This window comes from Protopterus annectens, chromosome 4.part0 (assembly GCF_019279795.1).
Source record: "Protopterus annectens isolate FY-2018-M chromosome 4.part0, PAN1.0, whole genome shotgun sequence".
NCBI classification, from domain to species: domain Eukaryota; kingdom Metazoa; phylum Chordata; order Ceratodontiformes; family Protopteridae; genus Protopterus; species Protopterus annectens.
The window spans coordinates 1,028,894,878-1,028,912,740 of record NC_056733.1 but is presented as its reverse complement, the minus strand read 5'-3'; the positions used below and the strand labels follow the sequence as shown (position 1 = coordinate 1,028,912,740).

At 41.0% G+C, this 17,863-nt stretch overlaps 1 protein-coding gene across 1 annotated transcript in view; it reads right to left on the bottom strand.

The window, feature by feature from the left end:
* The window catches only part of RACK1 (receptor for activated C kinase 1), a 127,901-nt gene extending 110,271 nt beyond the window's left edge, over positions 1-17,630 (bottom strand). The window contains exons 1-5 of the mRNA XM_044069835.1: positions 17,395-17,630; positions 11,376-11,547; positions 7,970-8,117; positions 7,013-7,108; positions 6,793-6,798 (exon numbers count right to left, since the gene is read on the bottom strand). Coding sequence (XP_043925770.1) covers positions 6,793-6,798; positions 7,013-7,108; positions 7,970-8,117; positions 11,376-11,547; positions 17,395-17,503 — 531 coding nt within the window. The 5' untranslated portion in view covers positions 17,504-17,630. The remainder of the gene's footprint in view (positions 1-6,792; positions 6,799-7,012; positions 7,109-7,969; positions 8,118-11,375; positions 11,548-17,394) is intronic.
* Between the last annotated feature and the right edge of the window lie 233 nt (positions 17,631-17,863).

Here is a 17,863-nt window from a genome sequence, read left to right as displayed (position 1 = left end):
TTTACGGGAAAATTTAAGTAACTTCCTCCAATTAAAGCCCACAACTTCCAATAGATCCTAGCTGATATCCTATCCTTCTCTTGAACAGTCTACTTCTGGCCAAACCTCCATATCTCAGTTTGTTCGCCGAAACTCACAAGTAGAGGGTGCCATTCAACCATTCAGTCTAATCTCTCTACAATAACTAGACAACATACATTTTACTTATGCTAACCATGTATTCCTCATTTCCTACACTGCATCACACACACACAGTTGAGACGAGTACAGTGTAGTTGTATATCCAAATGTGCTGGATTTTCAAACAGCTAAATGTACCAAATTAAATACCAGAGCAAATCTGATCACACAAAAAAGTCCAGGCTTGATGAAAGCTAAATTTACCAGGCCTGAGGGGAAACTAGCATATGAAAAAGACAAAAGAAAAAATGTCTACAGGTCATTAATATGAGCTAATTTTTGAAGCAAAATTCTGAGTTACCCACAGTGTATTAGTTTAATTTTTCAAACTTTCTAAATATATAGTTAAATCAACATAATGTGGTGCAGATTTAGGGAAAACATCACAATGAAAGGTAAAGTTCATGTGCATCTTTTAAATACTAAAGTGGCACACATGCTTGTATGCTGGACCATGAATTTAAATGCTGCTGCACGTCCCTCAGAATTGCAGGACTTGTCACCATACCCACAAGAGGTCTGATGTGATGAAAGAAATGTAATCACTGGGACAGTGCAGTGCAGCAAAAAGATCTTCTACAAAAAACTAATGCAGAACTGTAAGCAATCTTAAAAGTTCTTTTTTGGATAGCACCAGTTTTAAACAGTTCCTTCATTGTATTGTACATAAAACATTCACAATTCCCTATTTCAAAGGCTGAACTTGAAATATGTTCCCAAAGAAAATGGTGATTCTGAACTACCTAACCCACCCACAAAATGTTTCCTCTGCTTGGCCTCTAGATCAGCTGTCAATCGGCAATGATCTAGACAAACCTTGTAAACACCTCAATTACAACAGAAACCGTCAACCTACCCAAACTGACACCAGTCTCTTAAGACAATATTTGTTCTTCATTGTTGCATGCGGTGTAGTAAATTGGCAGCAGAACATTTTTAGACAGATGAAGGGTGGAACAATGAAGATACGAGGAAATGACTCTCCAGGTGGTGTTCTCCCAGTGTTAGGACAAGCCAGGGATGTATGCCAGTTCAGCACAGAAGGTTATGCCTACACAGTCACTTCTGCAGCAGGTGTCATGCTCAGAAAAAACTTCTGGAGGTAGAAGTTTGGGGAAAGACCTTCAACTCAATGTTGACTCGGCATGCCACAAGGGCAGCATCCACTTTTCAGTAGACCTTAGCATCTACACCCGACAGTAAGACCTTCCAAGCCAGAGGAATATACCCCCCCACCCGAGAGAAGTTGCCACCTCTCATCCCTTTAGCAATGTGACCTTTGTCCCTTCTCTGAGATGCAACCCTGGCAACCATCAAATTAGTGCCAAAGAAGGCAGAGACTATCCCTCCGCAAAACAGAATGCTCACCTCAGAGCATAGGTACTGAAGGGAAAGGAGGAAATTGAGAGAAACACCACTCTCCACGATGTTATTACTGACAAAAAAAAAAAAAAAAAAACTACCACTTACAGACTCATCAAAACAAACCCCAAAAGTTTTGGGAAGGCATAAACAAACCTCCACCCAGAACAACCCCTCCAACGCCTACTCCCTCAACTACAAACCAAAACCCCCCAAGCAGAGGTTGCCAATACCTTTAACAGCTTCTTCACTGAAACTATCCAACATCTAGCTAGTCAATTATCCCCCAGTTGCCCAAACCCAATTACTATACCCAGTTCCCAACCCACATTTAACCGTGTCTCCACATCATTTACCCGAACACTAATTAAGAAACTAAAACCTAATACCTTATCTGCAGATCTCCTCCCCGCACAGTATTTACAAAAAGCAGCCGATGCTGTAGCTCACCCGATCTCTAGCCTGATCAATCTAACTATATCTGAAGCCTTCATTCCCTCCATCTGGAAGATCACATGTAATCCACACTCCATAAAGGGAGCACCTCCACTGAACTCTAATTACAGACCCATACCTACTCTGTCACCACTAGACAAAATTATGGACAAATGCACCCATAAACAACTTTTGAACTATCTTATCACGAACAATCTTCTAACAAACTCTCAACATGGTTTTAGACCACACCACAGTACCACCACTGCCCTCCTCTCCTTCTCTATCATAAATCAAAACAGAAAAACTTTCCTAAGCCCTCTTTCTAGAGCTTTCCAAGGCCTTCGACATGGCAAACCATCACCTACTTAGAAACCATTTCCCTAGACACCCAGGCTCTCCAATGGTTCCAATCATACACGAGTGGTAACAGGCAGTCCTATGGAAGGACCATCTATCCATCCTTCTACCTATAACCCCTCTGAGTCCCCCAGGGCTCCATTTTAGGACGACCTGCACAAAAGTATTCCCTAATGCAAGCTGTATTCAATATGCAGATTACTACTCATATGCTCAGCCATCTCCTCAGACCTGACTTTATCCCAAAATGCTTTTAATATAGTTGAAACCTGGCTCCTTAAATCGACGTCTCATTAAAATCCAAACAAAACTAAACTGCTGCTGTTCTCCCCAACTCATAGATCCACCATACCAACCTTTACCATGAAATCTAAATGGTACTAATACTTCTCCAGATCCCTCTACCATGCTACTAGGTGCAATAGTTAATAACCTTCAGTTTGACTTGCATATTAACCCATACAACTAAAGTAGGCAATAAAAAAAACTTGGCTTCCTATACAAGATTAAACCCTTCCTAACTCCCCTAGCTAGGACTGTTATTGCCCGTACACACCTACTCTCCACCCTCCTCTAGGTCTCCCCCTTATTCACAAACTTGAGTAAAACTGACCTGAAGAAACTCTCAAGCTGCTATAATCACATTACTAGATTTAAAACCTACAGAACACACCACTGTCTTAACCTTAATCTTCTTGGGTGGCTCAAGTTACCCAACCTATTTCAGGTCAACCAACTAGTAGCTGCCCATAAGATTCTCTATCAATCCAAAAATACACCTGTACTTAACCTCATCACCCCCTACCATAACCTTAAGACAATTAAATCAGCCAACAAAACCTTAGTTCACACTTTCAAAACTAAACTCGGCTGGGGAATCTGTTGGCAAATCATGGAATTCACTTCTTGCTGACCTAACTTCAGAACTCTCACTGTCTGAATTCAAGAAAAGTCTTAGAACATGATGGCTATGCCCTTACTGTACTCCCGACTAACTTCCTCCTCAACTGTGAGCCTAATGAGGACTTCTTGCCACAATGAGACTTCTTAATTATAAGTCAATATTTTAACAGCACTGTATTAACTTGGTGACTGAACAATGTTTTTAACCTTTTAATTTATGTAACACTACATGAAACTGTACAAGATATACATTTATATAGTTTTTGTATGCATGTATGGAGCTTTTCTCCCCGGACCTCTGCTGAAAAAGGATATGAATCCAGTTGGACTATCCCGGTCAACAAATCTAAAATAAAATAAACATGTGCTTCACACTACAGGAACAGGTCAGGGTGGAGCTGCAGCAAATTGCTATATCAAAGAAAGCATCACCTAGGTAGCTAAAGCATTCATGAAAAACTAGCATCCGTTCTGCTTCAGCTGAAGAGCACAATGATAGTGCCAAGCACACAGATGCACACGAGACATTCAACACTACCAAGTGTGCCTAGTGCATTGCAATGATTCAAGGCACTAGAAAGGCTGCATTAGCAGTGGTCACACTTCCCTTGAAGAGCAGAGCATAGCTGAATATACAGTGCACTGCATTTGGATCATGATCATACAGGGACACTATAGACTGCCACGGAAGCAGCACTTTGTCCTTATAAACATTTTGTAAGCAAGAATATTTGGCGGGGAGGGGGGCAGAGTATCTCACCAGTTTAAACCACCTATGGTAACTGAAATGGACATTGTGGGGTACTGTCCTAATGGGAACACTGCACACATGCCACAGTAGGTATGGCAAACAAAGCCAAGGACTTGTCCAACATGGGGGTGGACTACCAACACAGGAACAGCTCAGTAATAGACCCTCATACCAGTATGACTTGGATGAAGAAAGCAGGGTTAACAATGACCAGAATCAGCAAGGAACGCAACAGCTTAGTGTTACGCTGTATAAAGACGTAGCACACAGCAATTCATGTACAGTAGCACTGACACTAATGACCATGTATTATCGGTCTTCTGAGGCACCTACGGGTTGCAAATCATATAAGGCATGTTAGCATACAGCAACAAGTACTACTAAAGGTGCTTCTATGCTGCAGCCATTCTGTGCTACATAATGTGGAGGGAACACATACTACTGCAGACTGACATGCACTGCAGCACCAAGCCTGGTGCGTCAAAGTGGCAGAAGGGCCCCTTCAGCTGCCCAAATATGCCCCCCCCTTCACGTTTCTGCATGGGCTGTGCTGTACTTTCTTTGCCATGGTCTGTGGGCTGCAGACAGGATCATAATCCATGAGTGCGAGACGTATCCACTTGAAACAAACCACCATTAAGTGGCCTGTTGCCTGCATACATGCATAGGGTATACACAACTACCCATGAAACCCACTTATGAATGCCCCTACCAACTAGATAACCCCTGGATAACTCCATCCTCACCCCTGCACAAACATTTAGTATATATGAGAGATGCAATGTGCCTGTACGCCACACAGGCAGTTTCCATTACTCATACTCCTAGCATACATAATTGATTGCTCCCCAGGCTTGTGAAAGCGGATAAGGTGCACATACTAAATCTAGAGTACTTGATAATAGTTTTCGATCTTACTCACAAACACTGGCTAATCTACAATGTACTGTACCCGTGTACTATGTATGTATTCTACATATGTCCCAAATTTCAGCTGTACAACACAAATCTATTACCTTTATTTTTAAATTAATATTTTTTGTTTCTTCTCTCCACTGTAACTGTTGATGTGTCACATACCACTGTAAAAACATGTCTTTTGTAATTTGTTTAAACTTAAGTCTAATTAACTAAATGCATCTGTAATTTTTCTTTGTGGAGCTTTTCTCCCCGGGCCACTGCTGAAAAAGGGCCTTTTCGACTCAGACACCCCGTTACCAAATTAAACATCCTGGGCATCGCACACCATCTGGCAGCTCGAGGAGTAGACGACCTTCCTTTTGATGTACTAACCTTGATGGTAACAGGTGTGAAAACCATGTCTCCCAACACTTCAGGGGAAATGGGCTAGGCTTTTAAAATACCTCCAGGATGCACTAGAGGTTCCCTGTTCTACCATCCAAGGAAGCCAGAAATGATTCTCCAGATGCTGAAAACAAGTGTAGGACATGCAAGGCTGATGCAAACGATAATCCCCTAAAAAGTGTCCTCTGTTGGAACACTGGAAGGTCCCTGCAGCCAAGGTAAATACTCATCCCAGTACAGACATGTGTAACAATCATTAGTTTTAAATGGAATCTAGCTTGCATTGGAGACTACATTATTTATGTAAGGACTGTCCACACAGCGGCCAGCTAACTGCTTGCAGACTGACTGTCATGGCACAGCCTCGACAGCAGCCACTGCGTTCTATCATAGATGCTATCATTCCCAGCATTTAATTTTACACAAATCCACAATAGCCAGAATTTGTGCTGTGACACAATGCACCTACTTTACAAGTTTCTGAATTGCGCTGTTAGACAATTTGCGAACATCAGCATGGATTCCATCTTTCAGTAGCATTATGCTGTCACCTGCACACACTGTATTCTAAGCTGTTTACCCCCCCCCCCGCCCTCTGTTTTGACCACCTCCTGCATGGTAAAGCAACCTGTGCTAATTTGCATTGTGCACTACACAAAATGTCCATGAATCCTGATCAGCATGTCAGACTAGTTAAGATCCTGACAGTGGAAGCAGTTTAAACCAACCTATCTGGGCTCAATACCCCCCACACACACACACACACACACACACACACACACACACACACACACACACACACACACACAGTCTCGTCCTATAACAGCTAGTGTGTGACGTGCATCTAAACACAACTTGGCAACCTTTCAATCCTTGGTATGCAATGCCCCCATAACCCACTGCCCCTTGGCATACAAGTGTCTGATTTTGACCAGTTTAGCATCAAAGGAAAAATGGAGACTATCAAACTATTTTACATGTTCCTGGTTAGTCTCAAGAGTGCAGAAAACCATTTCTTGTCACTGGCAGAAAAGCTCCCCCTCTGTCTTTTACCTCATTTCAGTACTACCAAACTCAGCAAATCTCACTGCTGCAAAACAAGTTTCAGCAATTTTCTCTCTCCACTTGTTTTCCTACACAAGCACACACTATTCATACATGTCCACCACCCATTTTTTTAAATAACTATTCAAGTCACGCCTGCATTTCTTGCTTGTCTTACTCCCTAGAGGTGGGCTGGAAGCATTTTACCACAGTTAAAAACTCAAATGTCCTGCAACAATGAAACAGCAAGCAATAGAAAAAGTATATAAACTTGCCACCAGTTACATTGAACCAGTGTAAAAACACAGAACTAATACAGTTAGGCACCTTAAAGCAATGCTCTAGACCTACTATGCCAATCAACTGTAAACCAATGCAAATAAGTATTTTACAGTGAAAGTTTAGAGACTACAGAGAAGAAAGCATATCCACAGAAGCTACAATAAATGTACCAACACCTTTTACAATTTCTGGTGAAAGCAAAACATCTGCGCTGAAAGCTGGGCTTTTACTACTGAAAAACAAAGCACACCCTAAAAATCAAAGTTACTATAAATTTAACAGAAATGGAAAACAATTCAGGTGCAATATCCCTACCAAACACTACTAAAGGCCAGTTAAGTGAAATGTTTCAGGTTTAAAAATGAAGACAGGCAGCCTGCATTTGCTTACCTTAACTAACTTGTCCCAACCACATGACACAATGATAGGATTGCTGCTGTTTGGAGAGAAGCGGACGCAAGAAACCCATTCAGTATGGCCTTCATCCTACAGATTAAATAGCAGGTAAAATACATTAGCTTTTTACACCATCAGAACATTTTTCTGCACGTGCTAACTACAATAGTCCACAAGTGTTCAAAACACATTTTGAATGGGCAGAATGCATTCCATCACTCTACGAGATATGTTATCTTTCAAATAAGGGCTGCAAATATAGGTTGTGTCGTGAAAAGAACACCTTTAGTGTGTATAAAAGCAGCAGGAATATACTCAACATTCTATCCTCCTAAGCAAACACCAAACAGCATCAGGAAATTCAGATGTGTAAAGCAGAAGCCGTACATGTTTTAGATTTGGCAAGGGTTGGGGGGATGGAGATTTTGAAATAGGAGCCACAAAAAGCTGGCAACAAGGGCCACCCCATAATAAGTGTTATTCAAACCACATGCTACAGGACTCCAGTGTAATCAGAAGACAAAGTGAGACAGACAGAAGAAAAAGTACACATGAATTCACATTACAAGCCAATTTGTTTAATCCGAATGTCACAGCTGGTGTTCGCAGATCTACCCAAGCACTTCAAGTATCCCTACTCTCCATGACTGCCACTTAAAAGCAAAAAATTTTGCTCCAATACAACAACCACGTTACAGCACATCTGGAAAAATGGTCATTAATTTAACTCCTCAACATTACTCTAAAATTCAGCTGCTCAGATTTTAAACAGAAAATGCATTATGGAACAGTTACAAAATTATTCTAACATACTAATACTGGAGGAAAAACCTCCCAGAGTAAATAGGGCTTCAAATTTTTCATGGTAACAAAGTCCAAAGAGTCTTGCATTTATTCCAATTGTAACGCCCATTCACAACAGCAATCTTGCACATTTATAAAGAAAATTACCTGGATAGTGTACTTGCAGACTCCCAGAGTATTCCATAGCTTTATGGTCTTGTCACGGGAGCCGGATACAATCTGTCGATTATCAGCAGAAAAGGCAACACTAAGTACATCCTTGGTGTGGCCAACGAAGCGTCTGGTAGTTGTGCCTCTTAAAATAATTAGAAATGATAATTAATTCAATGCTCAATTTTAAAAGCACAATCCCAAAACATGAAAAAAATGATACGGAAAACAAATATTAAGGTACTTACGAAGGCAATCTAGAAATGCAATCACCACACTGGCTAAAACAGCTGCTATTAAATGTCTGTTTTTTTGTTTTTTTTTTTTTATCATTAACCCCCCCCAATTTCCTATGCAATTTGACCACATACATGTATCCTTCTCTTCTGAGTCAATGATAAAAGCAACTTGGACACCACTGGTGCAGCACAGCAGTCTAATTTTGAAAAGTACCTGCTATCACGATTTGCTGACCCGACCAATGGGTCTAGTCATTGGCTGAACATTATTGGACAGTGGGACAGTGTTGTAAGCCTTCATCTATTAGTAATATCTTATGCAACACATTACCCTGCACAATTCTTGAAAGTGCCTCTACTGTCAACACTGTAATCAGTCAAGGGTAAATAAGAGGACAGCTAATCTTGGCTCTAGAGAAGATAGCAGTTGTCCCTTACTACGACTGTGAAAAATATGGTCCAGGTCTGCTGATCTTAAAGTTATCAAATGCTTCATCACAACCTGGGGTGCTTCACTGGCTACAGTCAAAATAAGAATGTCATTCAGCATACTCAGTAAAGAGACCGTTCATATGTAAATTCATATCAAGATAATAACCACTTGTTAAAGCACTTCAGCCACACTCTGAAGGGCACAAACGTGTTAAACATTTACAAAAAGCGACAGGCCATTTTATAAAATAAAGTGCCTACCAGGCAAGTAACCAAGAATATTTAATACTTTAATATTCCACCTGATTAGAATCTTCTTTTGGCTGCTCCCGTCAGGGGTCATCACAGCAGACATTTCTTCCTGTCCTCTGCATCTTGCTCTGTCACACCAACCACCTGCATGTCCTCTCACCACATCCATAAACTTTATCTTAGGCCTTCCTCTTTTCCCGTTACCTGGTAGCTTCATCCTTAGCATCTTTTTCCCCAATATATTCTGCATCCCTCCTCAGCACATGACCAAACCAACATAATCTTGCGCCTCTGGCTTGGTCACCAAACCTTCCAACCTGGGCTGACCCTCTAATATACTTAATCCTGTCCATCCTAGTCACACCCAGTGCAAATCTTAACATCTTCAACTCTGCCACATCAAGCTCAGACTCCTGCCTTTTTGTCAATGCCACTGTCTCCAACCCATATAACATAGCTGGTCTCACTACCCTCTTGTAGACCTTCCCTTTCACTCTTACTGGTACTAGTCTGTCACAAATCACCCCTGACACTTCTCCACCCACTCCATCCTGCCTGTACTCTCTTCTTGACCTCTCTTCCACACACCATTACTCTGAACTGTTTATCCCAAGTATTTAAACTCATCCACATTCGCCACCTCTACTCCATGCATCCTCACCATTCCTCTATCCTCCCTCTCAATCACACACACATATTCTGTCTTAGTCCTGCTGACCTTCATTCCTCTTCTCTCTAGAGCACATCTCCACCTCTCCAAGGTAGTCTCCACCCGTTCCCTACTCTCACTACAGATCACAATGTCATCTGCAAACATCATAGTCCACTGGGATCCCCGTCTGATCTCGTCTGTCAACCTGTCCATCACCATTACAAATAAGAAAGGGCTCAGAGCTGAACCTTGATGTAATCCCACCTCCACCTTAAACGCATCCGTCACTCCCACCGCAGACCTAATCGCTGTCACACTACCCTTGTACATATCCAGTACCACTCTTACATACTTCTGACACTCCCAACTTCCTCATACAATACCACAACTCCTCTCTAGGCACCCTGTCATATGCTCTCTAAATCTACAACGACACACTGCAACTCCTGACATTCTCTGTACTTCATCAACACTCTCAAAGCAAACATCGCATCTGTAGTGCTCTTTCCCTGGCATGAAACCATACTACTGATCACTAATCATCACCTCCCTTCTTAACCTAGCTTCCACCCGATTAGACTATACAAATGTATTCAAGTTCCAAACCCAGTCAAAGTAACTCTGAAAATAAACACCTTGCACCCACATCATTTTGGTATTATATTCTAGAAAGGACAAAAATCACAGCACTCATTTCCTGGGGTGGTTTAATACCTACGTGAAGTAAACAATTTCAATCTGTTCAATATAGTATAAATTCAAAAAAATTAGTGTCACCTTATATTACAAAGCAAAAGAAAACAGACACAGGCAAAATGTTTCCAAGCACCAATTGTCAATAAAACTACACAGCTCTTAAAGAGTAGCAGCAAGAGAAACAAATTCACTGTTGGGCAGACTGAGCTTACCTGCAAACTGTGACTCTAGAAGAGGATTTGAAGGAGTGCCTTTGAAAACAATTAGGAGGGCTGTGACCAAGCAAAGCAACTGAACACTGAAGTGATAGAGTAGGGCCACCTCAGAAGCCTGACATTTGGCTGGACAAGACTACTGTACTGGAAAATGAAAAGCTACTGTTACAACAGGTGCCTAACTGTAGCTACAAATGTCTGCTTGGCCACAAAAGCACACAGAGCTGCAAGCTCTCATCCCATGGCTCCTATTTTTTCCTAACTGCAGTAGCACATTTAAAACTTGTGCAGCATAATTCCATCTGCCAAAGTGGAAGTTCCTAAAGCTCACCGTAAGCCTAAATACTCATTTAGCTTTCTATGCAGAAGCTACGCCTGACAGGTATCTAAGCAAATGACTTTCAGTACCAAGACTGACAGATCCACCTGTGGACAGAATGACAAGCTTATTTCAAAAGTTAGTCCTGTAGGTGACCCACCTCCAGCAGCACCCCCAGACATACTAGTCTTGGACATATGCAGTCAAGGTTTAAAACACAGACGTCAAAATCAGATGCCCTCCACACATAAAGTGATTTACACACGATAGGTGACCCACATCTAGCAGCACCACCAACCATACTTGTCTTAGACATATGCAGTCAAGGTTTAAAACACTGAAGTCAAAAATCAGATGCCCTCCCCACAAAGTGATTTACACAGAGGAACCAATCTGAGCAAACCCCCCCCCCCCCCAAGGCTTGCACTTCCACACATTGTCTGGTGAAACATGTAAAAAGGACACTTCACTTCTGTGGTGGAATCTTGGAAGTTCCCGTAAGATCTATGCCCACAATTAAGTACCACTGATACGAAGGAACTGCAAGCTAAAAAGTGCTAGAATTAAAAATTGCTTACAACATGAAACCTACACTTACGTTGTCAAATCCCACAATCTCAAGGTTCCATCCCAAGATCCAGAGAGTGCAAACTGTCCATCAGAGGAGATAACGACATCACTTACAAAGTGGGAGTGACCACGCAGTGCACGTTGAGGGATGCCATAGTTGGTCTCATCACGCGTTAGCTTCCACATGATTATAGTTTTGTCTACATTGAACAAAAGAGAACTAGAAATCACTTTTGCCAAAATTTTTGAAAAATATTGGGTACAAAGTTAACATGCAACTCTTTCCATCCCAATACACCTGAAAAACAATCCTAATTACTTAAAAGCATTACATAAAAAAAAAAAAAAAAACTAAAAAAATAAGCATATACCAAACTGAAATTTAATTAGCGTGCACGTCCATATTGCTCAATTTAAGAAACATGACCAGCTCTGTACATGGGATGCCCCTGGACGATCTTCATCCTAATTACTTCAATCTCCCAACTCAATATCTATTTTCAGCTGATGCCATCTGAAAGTAACTAGACTCATAAGCTTGACATTGGCTATTATTTTAATGTATTCTTCACTTAACTCACTGCATTCAAATGACACCGCCAGGTGCATCTACAGTCAACTCCTACTGACACCTCTAGGCATCAAATATTGCTTGTTCATATTGAATCAATAATTCCAAAACCATGCTACGTAGAAGGTTTCAAAAGATTTCAGCTTAAACTTACACAACGGCAAACTCAACTGCATTAATATTTAACCGCCATCTAGTGCAAGTAAATAGGTATTAACTAGTTTTGTATTTAGATACAATTTTCAATTTTTTTTTTTTTAATATCTCAACCAGGTTAACACAGACAGAACTCATTAGCCTCATAAGAATGCTCTCAAGCTAGATGAATAAAATGTGGCTGACAGCATATATGTAACTTGAGTGGTTGCTGAGATATTGCAAGTTGTTTACAAAATATTACAAGTGTAAGTTACTGTGAATTCTAAAATTTGGCTTTAAGACCTAGAATCTAAAGAATACTACTACTACAAAAATAGTTTGCGCTTAAGAGTTTGACATTTGTACTTTTCATAACTAATATGGTTCCAGAGATACTAACATTTGTTTGAAATGTGAAAATTTGATTCTGTCAAAGGCTTAGGCTCCGCCCACTGGTAGTGCAAACCTCCTGAGCTCCATTGGAGTGACTGAGTTAACAGTCATTACTACTTTATGCACATTTACTGTTCTATGTATGCACATTTTTTGACTGCCGTATTACTAGTCTTGTGTATTTATGTTATCAAATTCTTGTATAAAACTGTGTTCTATTCATTCTGTAAAATTGAGCAGTTCTCCTTGGGCCTCCGCTAAAAATGGGATTTGTGTCCAGTCAGGCTCTCCCAATAAACAAAAGCAATAAAATAATTTAGACTAAAGGAAAAAAATTGGGTTAATACTGAAGACATTTTCCTCATGCCTACCAAAAGATTTTGTTCCATGCCCAGCTGACCACTGGCAGATTTCCCACAGCTCCAGCTCTTCATGGTAACTGGAAGAATGTTACACTACACTGGTTACTACCTCCCAGCTGAAAAGGAGTTGAATGGACAGAGCCACAAACAGGCAGGAGCATTACATACACTTGCAGAGCTTTTTCTAAACCCATTTCCACATTGTACTGGGATCTCTAATGCAAGCTAGGAAGCCAAGAGATGTGATCTATGCAAGGAGTAGGCAAGTAAACCACTCAACCCATCCACAGATCCCAGCCCGATTACCTTTTCCTAGTCCTGACCACTACCAGGGCACAAAAATGATCTGCTTAGCAACACTGCCCACAAGAAAGGATGATTCTACCCTCCCTGCCAGCTGCATCAAGCGGCCAAGATGCTCAGTAGTCAGGGCTTCACCCCTCTACGCAACCAAAGCTCTCACTTACCAGACTTAAGCCTGTACAGTAACTGCCCAAGGAAGAGGCGGCAGAAAGGGAAATCAGTGACAATTGCTATGCTGCAATTACACAGTGCCCCCACAAACAGGGGGGGGGGGTGCAGCTCTCTACTATTCTAATCTTGGACATGACAATTACATTTAACACTATGCTGACATATAAAACATCTGAAAGTTAAAAAAAAATTACAGAATGTATGCAAAACTAGAAGTGTGGAGATCCACCCCACTTTCAGTTTGCAATTTATCTAGTTTAGAAGGTTGGAAAGGAAAGGTGGAGGTAATACGAAATGAAATAGGAACTTTATGTATAACTAACAGCTACAGTTAACTGGTACACTGAAGCGGGGGAATACTCGAACAGAACAAGTCTTTCAAGGTACTAACAAAAGTACAGGGTGCAACAAATAGCCAAGTCCATTATACAGGTAAATGATGGGGCAAAGCAATCAAGTAACCCAAACAAGCATTCAACAGCAAAAAGTCCTTCAAGGGGAGAGTGACTAATATGCAAGAGTACTAATCCAACTCCAGAAGGGAAGGTCTTGGAAAACATACAGGGTGGCACAAGCTAACATTGCCTCTCTGATTAACCCTAAACCAATTAGCAAACAGCTAATCACAAAATGAGGGGCAGACAACTTGCAATACCTTGGGATGTGGGAGGAAACCCATGCTGCCACATGGAAGACATGCAGATTCCGCACAGAAGGCACCCCGAGAATCGAACCAGAGAACGTTTTACAGGCCACTATACATGGGCGGCACAGTGGTGCAGTGGTTAACATTGTCACCTCACAGCAAGAGGTTCTCCGGTTCGATTCTCGGCTGGGGTGCCTTCTGTGTGGAGTTTGCATGTTCTCCCTGTGTTTGCGTGGGTTTCCTCCCACATTCCAAAGACATGCATCTGGAGCATTTCTCCCCGGGTCTCCGCTGAAAACAGGCTCTGTGGAACCTAGTTGGGCATTCCCGGTCAACAAATGTTAAATAAATAAAAATAAAATACTAAAGCAAAAAAAAAAAAAAAAAAAAAGTCAGAGACCAGCGGTTCAAAATAGCTTTACTGTGCAGCCAACAGATCCATTACCTTGGCCTTTCGTCTTCAAATGCTACAGAAACCTTCACAAGCTCACAATTTATAACAGGTGAACCCCTCCATAATTACATCTCAATTAACCACCTTAAAGTGCCACATGCAATAAATATACAATAGTCAATCATATTGAAAATAATGCAGTCATCAAAACACAATCTCTACAAAACAAACGAACCTTACAAAATTAACATATCGAACAATTTTAAATCACTTAAGTTAACCTCAAGATTGAGACCCTTAGGATGAAGCGTTTCTAAAATTCAGAATCATTTCACTCCAATTCATTTAACTTATTAAATATTCCCTCTATACAAACCAGGTTGCGCTAGTATACCAAGAAAAAAGATCCAGCACTACCAGCATGTATAAAGTTAAAACGTTCACCCACAGGACTCTTCCTATTCTTATTATGGATGTCACTCAAATGTTCCATTATTCTAACTTTGACATCCCTCTCTGTCATATATACCCGCTTGATGTTGCATCCACACCCCACAATGTAAGCCACCCCACGTGAATTACAATTAATCTTCCCCTAATGTGAATTTCTGCCCATTGACACAGACACTGGAGAGGTTTCTAATTTTGCTACATACTTAGTGCCCACAAGCAAATAATCCTACCAACTGTTGAGGCACATTAAAATATCTTATATGGTATTTGAATTTAAAGAACTTTCAAATATAGCCTTATAAAATAAGGCTAGAACACTGTACAGAAGTTAAAGCTTGTATGAATAGCACTGGGAAAAAGGGTCATAGAACACAGCAGTGCTCTGCAGCTGCGCCGTATGTTTATTACACCTGAAGTACATGTGCATTATCTTCATTCCCAAGAACAACTGTTTTGCATATACCACATCAGTACAGAACTAGAGTAATACCTGAATCAAGTGCTGTTGAAAAGGAGTAGGTGCTTTTGTGGTAGTTACCTGCACTGTGAGAAATCCACTTGAAAAACCAGACAGCTGTAATACAGCAGCTGCTACACCAAAAAAGGAAAACCCCACAGCTGTACTAAACACACATGCATGAACGTGGATACCACCATTAAGAGAAAAGTACCACAAAGTAAAATTCTAATTCTCAATATTTGTGTGGGAAGACAAGCAGTTAAGTTGACTGGAGACCTTCCAACTACCTGCGTGGATGTGTTCTGAGACAGACAAGTTCCATGTCCTGGCTTTAACTACTTGCCAGATGGGTGCCAGCATCCCTATGACCCCAAAATGCACAAAGAGAAAGCAGGAATGACAATAAATGGCTCTATAAAAAGTACGAATAGAGCATGTAGATTACAATATGCAAAGACAAGCAAATGGACAAGGACAATATTTGAAACCCAATGGAAGCATGAAATTCTACTGAATTTAAAATTCCTACCACAAACAGGGAACTTCAGAAGGCAACTAATAGTCTTTACGAATAAAGCATAAAGATCTACTCATTGATAAAAAATCTTACAGACCACTGGCTAGTGCAGATGTGCTGAACTGTAAGACACCAAGTGTGGTACCCTAGTACAGTATGTAAACAGCAGAAAAATAATTTGCCTCACTAGTTTAAACAAATGTGGCAAGAAAAATTATGAAGTCCTGAAGGGAAGGCTGGTAGCAGTTTCAGAAGAATCTCAGGGGCCGCATACATGGACAGGTTCACGTCCAGAAGAAACTGAGTCAAACCTTGTTCAGTTTAACAAGATAATGATGGGGTGTAGCAGGACACATACCCTAACTGAACCTGAGCACTGTGCAACACAGTCCCATGCAGAAGACAAGAAAACTGGGAGGTGTGTAGGGGGAGGGAGTGGTGCAAAACAACCCAAAAAATATGACTGCTGCATAGCTGAATGTTAAGGACCCAAATGATCACCTTAAGAACAAGGCCAGGAATTCCATCATCCACTACTCCCTTACGGAGTTGCTCTCAGATAAGCCTGAGGAATACAGAAAAAAAAGAGATATGGATACTGATCAAACCTAGGACTAATCACCAAGAAGAGAGAGACAACAGTGGCAGCAAGCAACTCTTTCATGTACTGGGAGGAGGGGTCATCCCAAAAAAGCTATTAGAATACACCAATTACAGCTCATAGTGATGGGGATGCAATGAAAACTACTCAACACCCTCAAAGTTTTCAGTTACAAACATGACCTGGAAGTGAACCATTCCATTGCATTCTAATTTGTGATATACCCACTTAATATCTTAAATGACACAAATAATGGACAATCCCTACAAAGTCTAGCATATTAATGACTGGGTCTTCACTGAAAAGAGGCTTTAACCCAGTTGGATGTGGGGAGCTGGCAAAGACATTGTACAGAATATTCCACAAATGTGTACACTGAAGTCCAGTATCAAAAGATTCACCATCAAAACATATATAAACAAATGTTAATAAACACAACCCTACCTCCAGCGAGCAGTGCCTTGTTAACCTCTTAGCTCACAGAATTGCTCCACGTTAATTGAACTGCTTTAGGTATCCTGCCATTTCACTAACCCATAAACAAAGTTACTTGACAAACATGTACCACTATCTCCTCTTCAAAACACCAATCAGCACACTGCAGAACGTGCTGATGACCAACTCCGCCTGACACTTTCCAAAAGTTTAGAATACATACGTCGCTAGAGCAGTCCGACCAAATAATTAAACTCATTCAAGCAGGCGCCAACTTTAACTTCCTGTAGGCAATACGTTTTCATTATAAATAAAAATACCAAAAACAAATAAAAAGATTTAGACTACACAAAGACAAAACGCGCACTGCCGACAGTTCCTTGAAACTACAACAACTCTTCAAATAGGACTACCTTAAGAAAGCAAACGCTAAGTGGTAGGAACTGACCAAAGTTCCATAAAATCTTCGCTGCACATCTCATATTAAACTGTAACAACACAAAACTTCTAACTTCTCCCCCTCAAGAGAAGCAGGCTGTACTTTCGCAGTCACTGCACCACGTAATCTGCCAAAATGTCACGGCAGTTATTTTTCAGAGTTACCTCTGGAGGCGGATAAAATCATGTCTGGAAACTGAGGAGTTGTAGCGATTTGAGTGACCCAGCCATTATGACCCTTCAGGGTCCCCCTCAGTGTCATCTGCTCTGTCATGTTTGTAGAGATTACTTAATGCCTTCACACAGGATGGCGCTGGATAAACCTAGCATTAACGAGCAAAGCCTAAATTGGCCTCCCTCTTGCTCGAAGCCTCAATAGAAAAGGAAGCAGAAACATTAACCGGAAGCGGAAACAGAAAAAGATGCCACTGGTATCAGGTCATGAACTAGACCGGCAAGAGCATCATACATGGCTCGGGCGCCACCAATAGGTCAGAATATGAAGTGGCGGTTTTGAAAAGTGTTGTGATGCCATTATAGTTTAATATACATTCATCATTTTTATCCATTCGTCTAAACAGTCTAGATTTTCACTGAATGTCCGTATTTTGGCCTGTTCCTCAAAAAAATATGT